Genomic DNA, 10,139 nt, shown 5'->3' with positions numbered 1-10,139 from the left:
GGTCAAATAAAAAAAATATTTAAACAAATAATTACTTAAAAATGTAATATTGATAACAATTTTTTAATTTTAATTTTATCTTAAAAATGTAATATTGATAACAAAGAGAAATTATCTATGTATAAATTTCATCTTAAATGCGGAGTAAAATGTTTGTTAGATCTGATTTTATTGTATCATTTTGAAATCAAATTTTAATATGTAAACGCTAATAAATGACTGAGTTAAGAATTTTTTTTTTTTTCAATAAACATAACAATTTTAAAATAATTATTTATTTACTCTCACTCATTCAAATAAGATAAGTTCCCAACGCCAATACCATATTTATTATTCTATTTTCATTTGTTTTCTTCTAATTTTTATCCACCTTTACAACATATTTATTATTGTATTTATCTTTTGTTTTTAACCACCCTCTCTTCATATTTTGTTCCTCTACGTTTCACTTCCAAAAAATAAACAGCAACGACGCCTTCTGCCAGCGCCGTTCAAATCAGAGAATGGGCTCAACTTTGTATAGTCCAACACAACAATATAAATAGAAAACAAGATAAAATACTATGAACAAATATGAAGAAGCCTTGCGATAATCACTCCATAACAGATTCCAGTGTCACAGCATGAAAATAAAACTGATGAAAAAATCTAGGAAAATATAGAACATAAACTTTAAACATGGGGAAAGGAAAGGTGAAAGGTGCAGTGGGAAGAAGACAAGGGGAAAGTTCTAAGGAGGAGATGGAGATAAAAGGGTGCCAGGTGTTAGAAACTGATCTTGTTCTCATGTCACACAAACTAACCTTAAATAGGATCTATTTGTGTTTATTCAGATAAAGGCTAAATTCAATCAGAAAAAAAGGGGCAATTCATGTTAATGTATATAGTGATTATTAGTTGTTACTTGTCTATTTCAGGAAATGATAATCAAACTATGGCCTCGTATAATAAGAGGTTTGTACTGTGACAAAAAAAAAACAGAGCATTAGATTAACTGCAACGAGTCCTAGAATGAGGTGATCATCAAAATATTTGTCTGTTTTGTTACAATATCAAAAAAGTTATTGTTTAGCCGAGGCAATTTCTTTTTTATTTTGCCAAACATTTGACATTAGAGCTAGTCATGACATGGTGACGACAAGTTCAAGCACACGATGAAGCCATCTTCAACAGGTATGATTGGTAATTGTCAAGTTTTGTGGAAGAAAAGGTTTTGGTACGTGGAAGGACTTGATCGAATTTTGTTTCGACACCAACAGTTATGAAGTGATGTTTTTTGGTAGTTGATGGTTGAGATTATACATAAATGTTTTACTGAACAAACAAAAGGAGAACAATCCAAAGTTGGCAAACTAGTAGATGAAGATAGTATAGTTTGGAAAAAGCTTTCTTTTTTAATCTGTCATTCTGTGAAGCTAGTTGTTCTTGAAATAAAAATTGCAGTCCAAAACGACAAATTTAGCTTGGAAAGTTTTGCTCAAAACATATGAAGGCGCATATCAACAGAGTTCAACTAGAAAGCGTCTCAGGGGATAGTAAAAGAGTAAAGGGAAGATAGCGTCCCATCCATCACCAAAGGCAAACAAAACATCATAATGACACAGTTTAATGAAGGAATGTTTTAGAGACGTGTCTGACAAGGGTAAGAGGCAGAATATTTACCCAAAAAGGGAGAGGAAAAGGAAAATAAAGATTCAAATCTTCTTCAATTACAAATAACAAACATTATTTTTCCTTAGGATTTTGAAGAATTAATATGTTTCAGCATAGCCTTGGAAGATTCATTGGCAAAGTGTTTCTGCCTAAGCATCACATAAGGGTATCCAAGAAATGATAAAATGTGGGCAGGTTTAGAGAAAGAAAGCACTTCATACCAAACCTGATTGTTCTCATCTATCTCCACTGAAAAGCGCTCTTCCCCAGCCTGTGGCCAAAAGGAACACACATTTAAAATAATCATGGCTTGTTTGCAAAAGGATTCATATACAAGGTACCAATCAAGGTAAGAGAAAGTTATTGAAAGCATTTCTGCATTAACATACTAAAACTATTTAGTTTCCCCATATTTTATAGAAGTAAATATACAATCAAACCCGAGAAAAACTTATTGAAAGAAAAATGTTTATTACAGTAGTAAGGAATAGGGTGGAGTTTGCTATGTTTTCTCTCACAAAACATCATTAAAAATATGTAAAATGAAGACTGCAGAAAGAAACATGCTACATGGTAACATGATTGTAGGTTACTAAATTATACCATAGCTCAAGTGACTACCCAGTTAGATATTCTGAATTTCTTAGAATGAATAACAAAACTTAAGCCACTTCCTTAAACCCTTTTCAGAGGCAAATGGTAGCAAGAACATGTTGACATGTAAAACAGTAACTTAAAAAAAAATCAGTTAAACTTGAATTTTACAAAGAATTATGTGCGTAAGGACATTTATACATCCCATGACAGGGACATGGGCGCAGTGAAGTGACCATAACCACAAATTTTACTTGGAAGTGTAAAGTGTTCCTTATATATCATTATGCAATTGCAAAGTATATGCATATATGCATATACAAACTCTCAAACAGAGAACTTAAATTGTCTTCTACAAGAATATAAATGTATCAAAAAGCACCAACTTAAGTCAAGGTATTATATCTAAACAAACTCGAATAAAAAAATAACTTAAAAAGTATAACTAAAGGCCCAAGATAAAAATAGTAAGAGGAAAAGAAAAGCAGCAAGACTGACGAAAAAGCAGTTACCAGCAAGTGACCATGAAGAGTGCCACTTCCGAAAGCAAAGGAAGCCCGGCGGTTTTTGGCTTTTGGAGTTTCATTTACGTACACAACCTGAAGTGGCATCGTGAGCCACGGAAAGAACTCCTTGACACAAACACAGAATTTCACTCCTTGTTGAACTGGTGTTTTGGGATCAACAAATGCCCAATTCAATCCAAAATGCCTGCAAGCAATTTTCCCACAATAAACCCATGTAAACACACACATAAAAGAAGACACAAACTTCCAAAAAATGAGAAAATTGAGGTCACCCACTTCAAAAACTTAAGCAGATTAAAACCACAATACACCTTTATTTGCTTATTCATATATGAACATACCTCCAACTTTTGAGGGCACTCTTGCTTTTTTCAAAAGTCTCAATACCGGAACCAACCAGAACTCGTGCCTCATTCAGTAAAAATCCATCTTTGGACAGCCCCGCGTCTGCTTTAAGGGAAGACAGTGATTTAGCAGTAGCACCTTTATATTTGTCATCATAGTTGAAAGTACCGGACCTGGTAACATGGCAAAACGTAATAAGCCACATATAAATGCACTTAGAAACGGGTACTCCAATTTTCCAGTAAAAAAGCTAAAGCATGTGTAATTTACTTGTTGATGCAAGCTTTTTGGTCTTGGGGAGAGGGGCGACCCCAACTCAAGAAAGACATCTCTATTATGCATTTTCACAAACATGTCGCGGGATAACAATGACGCGAAGCAAACCAACGTTAATAAGCAGTAAAGGAAGAAGAATAATCTTTTCTGAAAACGGGAAATGGTAGCGATTATTCCATGAATTGAGAGATTGGAGATACCAGACGTTGAGCAAGTAGCAGCCACCAGTTGCGTGTCTCAGCTGGGATATGGTTGCGATCATCAACGAACTACCGCGACATTCATCTACCTACTGTGAAACGTTATAAATTCTTGCTAAATTGTGGTTCATAAATTATGATACGAAAATAGATTCATAAATTATGATATCAAAATACACTAGGATCCATTTAATTTTAAGATTGTACGATTAAATGGAATCACTTTCTCATCATAATTTTAACCTTATAAGATTAAGAGTTTAGATTAATTAAGTGATAGGTATATGTAATATAATTAATAATTATTTTATAATAATTAGTTAACCGTGAAATTAGTGACATGTAATTATGTTAAATTAAAAATTAATTAATACTATTAACAAGTAAAACTATTATTGTTTTGTATATTAATTATTCATATTTAAATTAATAAATGTTAATAATTTTTAAATTAACAATATTTTTAAAAATAATTGTTAATATTATTGTAAACTCGAGTAGATAAACTTATTGTGCATTTAAATAGTGTATTTGTAACAATTAATTTTTGGGTTAAATATGTTTTTGGTCCCTTAAGTGAAAATTGAAATTAGTCCATCTTCAAAACTTTGGTCTAATTTAGTCCCTCAACTTTAGAAATGTATGAATTTAATCCTTTTAACCAAATTTTGTTAACTTTATTTGATGTTTCAAATGCGTTTCTCAGTTAACATTGAAGCAAAAATGTGTCAATCAGTGTAAACAACCCAAATGTTATCATGAAATGTGCTTGAAACATCAAATAAATCTAACAAAATTTGGTTAAAAGGACTAAATTCATACATTTCTAACGTTGGAGGACTAAATTAGGCCAAAGTTTTGAAGATGGACTAATTCCAATTTTTAAAATTAAGGAACCAAAAGTATATTTAACCCTTAATTTTTAACATTAAACAAAACGTAATAAAATTAATAAAACAAAATATATTTATTTCAAAATATAAATATACAGTATTAATTTAGTTCTCATAACTAAATAAGTCTAATATTAAAATATACATAAAACAACTAGAGAAAACTATTAGACCACTAATTAAAAATATAAATAGTATAAAAACATCTAATATCATGTTAAACTTCATCACACAACTTTCACACATGTATAATGAAATCATACTCTTTTAATGTTCATACACTTACATAGGCTTAATTAAATAGATCATAAGTTCCTCAATCAACAATAATTCAACTAAGACAATTCAACATGACAAACATTTAATTGACCAAACTCAACAGATGAATTTCATAATACAACTTAATCATGCAATTATAGATTTTAAGATATCTATAACTTAAAAATAATGCAATTATCTTTCATTACAGGGGAGAAAGAGATGAACTTGCTATAAGAAATTCCAAATTCCTTCAAACTCATGAGATGTCCTATCTCTACCTAGGAATAACACAAACATTATTTGGACACAATATTAAAACCATTGATTAATAAATACTCATATGAAAAATTCAAGTACTACATGCTAGCTAAAAACGTTCACATGTAAGAAAAGAACAAACAAATTGAAACTTAACTTACACGAACAAAAAAAAAAGATTAATCCAAATTAAAAAGCTTGATGCAAGAATTAATCCTACAGTCTTAGTTATTCAATAAGATGAACATAAAAAAAACTCTTGAAAAAAAATCAAAAAACTTAATTTCTAAAAAATAATATATTTTAAAATAATAAAACTTGTTCATAAAATTATTTATATTAAAACAAATTGAATTTTATTATTTTTAAAACCAACCTTTTAAAATGTCATGTTTTTATCTTTATATTATTCAAATACTTTTAGAAATATAGATTTATTTAGTACTTATCTATATTATCAAAATTATAATAGGAATATACTTAATTTTTTATTTATTTTAATTAAAAATATAAGATATTATTATTATTATTATTAGTATTAATATTTTTATAATTAATAATTATAACATTTATATTCATAGTTTCTGCAAATAATTAATATTTGTCCAGTAGTTAGTAAAAAATTATAACTATATATGTTTAATTATTTATTGTACAATTATTTATCGAAAACTGATTAATATTTTAAATAATTAAAATTTATATTATTAAAAATTAATTGAAATATAAATAAATATTGTTATAACTATAATTCCAACAATTTAAACTGTAATTCCAACAAATGCATCTAAATTAAAGCTTAAAATAATTATAATAAAACTATATGTAATGAAAATGGATATATTTTTAAATTAAAAAAGGTTTTTGTAAAAATAAACTTGTTTTAGCATATTGCAATAAGAAATGTATAATATGATTTTAGGGCCGGACGGTTACGGGATATCTTATCATGAAGGCCTTCAAGGTTTCATCCTTCTCCTGTTTAGTATTTACTAATTCTACCGGTGTTATCTCCTGTTTATGATTGGAGGCGTATTGCCTTCTAAACAGGGTTTCTACGGTAGCGAAGCAATCCACTGTGTTTGGGAAAAGAGTGTTATACCACTAAAATGCCTCGTCCTTGAGTGATAAGGAGAAGACTCTGCATATGATCGAATCACTGTTTGTGTAGAACGCCATTGCATTGATGAAGATCTTAAGATGATTGTCGGGATTTATCGAGTCATCATACTTCTCTAATACTGGAGGATTCTTCTATGGCATTGGAGTTTGCATGATGGTCGCCGTAAAAGGAAGTAAATTGGTTGGCCGAACAGTTAGGGGGGTGATGGTCCCCTCCTTCCACCGTTCGGGTTGGTGTGTTGGGATCGCTGCCGATTACGACTTCCACCAATTTCATTCTCTCGATTTGAGGCAGACCGTTCGGTATGGACTCGTTCTGCCCTTAGTGCCGCAATCTCCTCTGCGTGCTTTCGCTGCATCTCTTGTTGTGCTTGTGCTTGCGCTTGTATAGTTCTTGCTTGTGCTTGTATCTGTTCTTGCATCTGTGCTATCAAATCTCTAGTATGTAGTGCCTACTCCTTCAGTTGTAGGGCCCACACTTCCTACTGTAGTGCCTACTCCTTCTATACCATCTCCAGATGTACATCAACCATCTGTTGATCCTACTGATCCTACTGATCCTGCTGATTTGGGTGATCCTGCTCCTCATGATCGACCATTCATTGAGCCGTGTTGAAAAGGGTAATACCATATCTTCTTCTTAGTCTTGTATTTTGCATTAAATTGTTGATCTTACTATGGTTGTACATTCATAACTTTCTTACATTCATATTTTAGGCCATCACTAGGACTATTAAGCAACAATTTCTTCAACCCTGAGAATCATGGGGAGTAATCCCTGACGACGACAAAAAACTATTTTGGGAGAGATTTAAGGTAAAACCATGTGTTACTTAATCATCTTGCATCACCATATTCAAATAGGAATTTCATTTGCTTTATTTTAACATTATCTATTGTAACAACAAAAGGTACAATGGGCAGCGGAGCATGAAGCTCAAATTCAGAAAAACTTTAACATGAAAGCATCTCACCGATTATCAGAAATGTTTAGAGATTTCTGGATCGCAGGAAAATGCCCTCATTGGGTGAGGGAGAACATATGGAATTCATTATTGGCGCATTGGAATACGCCACAGTACCGCATTAAATGTGCTACCACCCAGAAAAATAGGGCATCAGAAAAAGGTGGTGNACTGCATACTGGAGGATCCATCACCACACATGAACATGCGATTCGTATGGTAAAAATCTTGATTCTTTTCTTATCAATAACTGTATAACATCATGTACTTTGAAATTAATATATGTGTCATTTGTGTGTTTTAAAATATTACAGGCAGCGGAGCTTGGTCGGGCTGTTCATGTCGATGAGGTCTTTACACAGACTCATATTCACAAGGGGACTGACGAATATGTTGATGAGAGGTCTTGCAAGACCATTGTATGTAAACTTTTTAACAACATTCAATTTTGTACTCTTTTTTCACACTTTCAAATTCATGTTACTGACGTTTTCTATCTTATTTAACAGGAAGATTTTTCTACGAGATTGACACAGGGGAGACCAGAGGGGGGATCTGGTCCTGATGGTAGAGTAGATGCTGACGAAGAAATTATCAGGACCCAATGCTGGGTTGATACCATCAGGGGAAAAAAGAAAGGACGACTGTATGGGGTAGGAAAACTTGCCTCTCATTATAATGCTGGAAGAGGAGGCATATTCAGACATCAACCATCTACCTCTACCACATTTGACCCCAACAATGTCGTCAGTAAAGATGCTTATGATTCGCTTCTAGCCAGTTATGAAAACCTGGTTAGGACATTGGTTCCTCAGCAAGGACATACCGCCCCATCATCATCCCAGCAGCCATGCCCACCTCAACAGCCATGTCCACCTCAGCAGCCTCCTTCCTAGACCACAGCTATGCAAGACAAAGATAGTGATGATTCTGATGATCCTGATAATCCTGATGGTTATCATAGGTTTTGATATTTAGGAACTTTAAAAAACATTTAGTTAGGTTTTATTTTTTTATCAAACTTTGAAGTTATATTGAAGTTAGTATTTTATTATCAAACTTTGTTTTACATTTAGTCTCTTTTGAAACTTAGAATGATTGAAGTTTTCTTGATGAATGTTGAATGATTGCATTTGAATTGTCTGGATATATTGATGTTTGGGATTGTTGGTTTTTCATTTGCAAGTTTTGGGTTTAATACAGAAGCAGATTGGACTGAAAAAAGTTATTCACATTACCCACGACCTTAAGCCGTCGGTAAATCCTTCTCACATGGTCGTGCATTACTAACGGCCTCCAAGTCGTCGCTACAGACTATCATTACTAATGGCCTTAAGCCGTCGGGAAATCCTTCTCATATGGTCGTGCATTACCGACGACCTCTAAGACGTCGCTACAGACTGTCTACATTACCGATGGCCCCCAAGCCGTCACTAAACCCACACACTTTTGCAAAGCGTTACCAAGGGCTTCCGCCCCTGGTATTACTGAGGGCTTTCGTGCCGTCGGTAATACCGAAGGCCATGAGGTTGTCGGTAACGTTTTCGACAAGCAAATTACTGACGGCTTTTGAGCCGTCAAAAAGCCGTCGGTAAGGTGCGTTTACCGACGACTTTTTGTCATTATCGAGAGATTTCAGCCGTCGGTAAAAGCATTGAGAGAAAGGGTTATGCAAAAGTAGCTAAATTGCTTCTAAAATATCAAGAAATTCAATGTGAATCAAAGAATTGGTGTTGTTGATATATAAACAAAAACAAATATTGCATTAAGTATTTAAAGAAACGTTATCCTCGACAATTATTTCCTTTTACCACTCGATCTTCATCGTCTCTATCATGGTCATCCTATGCAACTATGTACTGTTGTCGAGCTCCACGGAAGACAATGGTAGTTGAGGAATGTATGGTTTCATTTAAGCTTAAGTGAAGTAGAAGAAGAATTTTTCATGCATAAACACCATTTGGAACATTGTTGAGTTCTCCTTTTTCCCTTTTCGGTGGTGGTTGTCTTTTTCTCACCCTTACAACGAAACCTGTCTACTCCCTCACCCTCACGATTAGTTTCGTTTTTGGTTTTTAATGTATATATTGGTTGTTGCATTGTCATTGGTTGTTGCACTTTTCATTGGTTGTTACTACTTCTAAAATTATCGAAATTTTTGTGGTGTATTCTTGTATTGTATATTGATTTTCCATGGTTTCAGTGGTGGAAAATATTGGCGAAAAATTTAAAAAACCGAGCCCATAAATTGACGTCTGTTTGCAACATATGTTAATTAATGTCTGTTATAAATGCAATAAACGTTAATTGACGTCTATTCAAAGATAACAGACGTCAATTTAATGTCTCCTACTATGACATTAAATATTTAACAGATGTCAAAAGCTTGAAATAACAAAAATTAAAAACTATTTTTGTGTTAGTTTACACTTTTTATGACAGTTAAAAAACTTGACTTAATAAGTCAAACTTGTCGCAACTGGAAAATCGCGACGGGACGATGACGATCCAAAAAAGATAATTATTTAAAAAAAATTATTTTGGAGTCGCTACCATAGTTTATTCTGGAAAACTATGGAAAAAACCATAAAAAGGATAAGGTTCGGTCCACGAAAACCAAAGATTGGGTTCGGGAGTCGGTTACGCGTAGGGAAGGTGTTAGCACCCTACAACGCCTGCCCTAAGGCAGTACCTTTAATTAAATGCGCTAATAAAGATGTGGTTTGCAAAATATTTGACTATTCCGAAAACAACAATATAAAGAAACAAAAATATCTTTTTTTGTTTTTGGGCCCGACAAGGATTGACCTTGCTCCTACGTATTCTCATTCAAAATGAGAAATCAGGGTTACGTAGTTCTATCAAAAAGATTGATTGTTTGAAGATGTTTTTAGTTTTTTTTAATATTTTATATTTTTTGTATTTTTATATAGAAAGAGAAAAGGTTTTTAGCACAAGGCCTACGCGAGCGGTCGCACGTGTGCTTAAACCTTTTCAAAATATTTTTATTGATTTTGAATTTTTTAAAAGAAAAGGGAAAAGGTT

General features: G+C 32.8%; 1 protein-coding gene across 2 annotated transcripts; it reads right to left on the bottom strand.

Annotated features, from left to right (window-relative positions):
* Positions 1-474: 474 nt before the first annotated feature.
* LOC106767177 (UPF0548 protein At2g17695) lies at positions 475-3,739 on the bottom strand. 2 transcript variants are annotated; one of them, XM_014652017.2, is made up of 5 exons: positions 3,596-3,735; positions 3,390-3,450; positions 3,116-3,292; positions 2,760-2,958; positions 475-1,924 (listed from the first exon to the last, which is right to left on the bottom strand). In XM_014652017.2, exons 2-5 carry the CDS (start codon positions 3,446-3,448, stop codon positions 1,736-1,738), a joined length of 624 nt encoding a protein of 207 aa, XP_014507503.1. In that variant the 5' UTR covers positions 3,449-3,450; positions 3,596-3,735; the 3' UTR covers positions 475-1,735. The 2 variants fall into 2 exon arrangements, with proteins under 2 accessions (XP_014507503.1, XP_022638553.1); XM_022782832.1 differs by lacking the exon at positions 3,390-3,450 and having other exon boundaries at positions 3,596-3,739.
* Between the last annotated feature and the right edge of the window lie 6,400 nt (positions 3,740-10,139).

Source organism: Vigna radiata, chromosome 7, assembly GCF_000741045.1.
Source record: "Vigna radiata var. radiata cultivar VC1973A chromosome 7, Vradiata_ver6, whole genome shotgun sequence".
Lineage (NCBI taxonomy): Eukaryota > Viridiplantae > Streptophyta > Magnoliopsida > Fabales > Fabaceae > Vigna > Vigna radiata.
The sequence above is the reverse complement of the archived record's forward strand: the minus strand, read 5'-3'. Positions and strand labels throughout refer to the sequence as shown.

What these genes read in the sequence shown, in the direction of transcription:
- LOC106767177 (XM_022782832.1), bottom strand. Translation starts at nt 3,657, where the DNA reads ATGATCGCAACCATATCCCAGCTGAGACACGCAACTGGTGGCTGCTAC. An exon ending in AGTGCCCTCAAAAGTTGGAG is followed by an intron (nt 2,959 to 3,115) that starts GTATGTTCATAT and finishes AATTGCTTGCAG; the next exon opens with GCATTTTGGATTGAATTGGG. An exon ending in CTCTTCATGGTCACTTGCTG is followed by an intron (nt 1,925 to 2,759) that starts GTAACTGCTTTT and finishes TTTTGGCCACAG; the next exon opens with GCTGGGGAAGAGCGCTTTTC.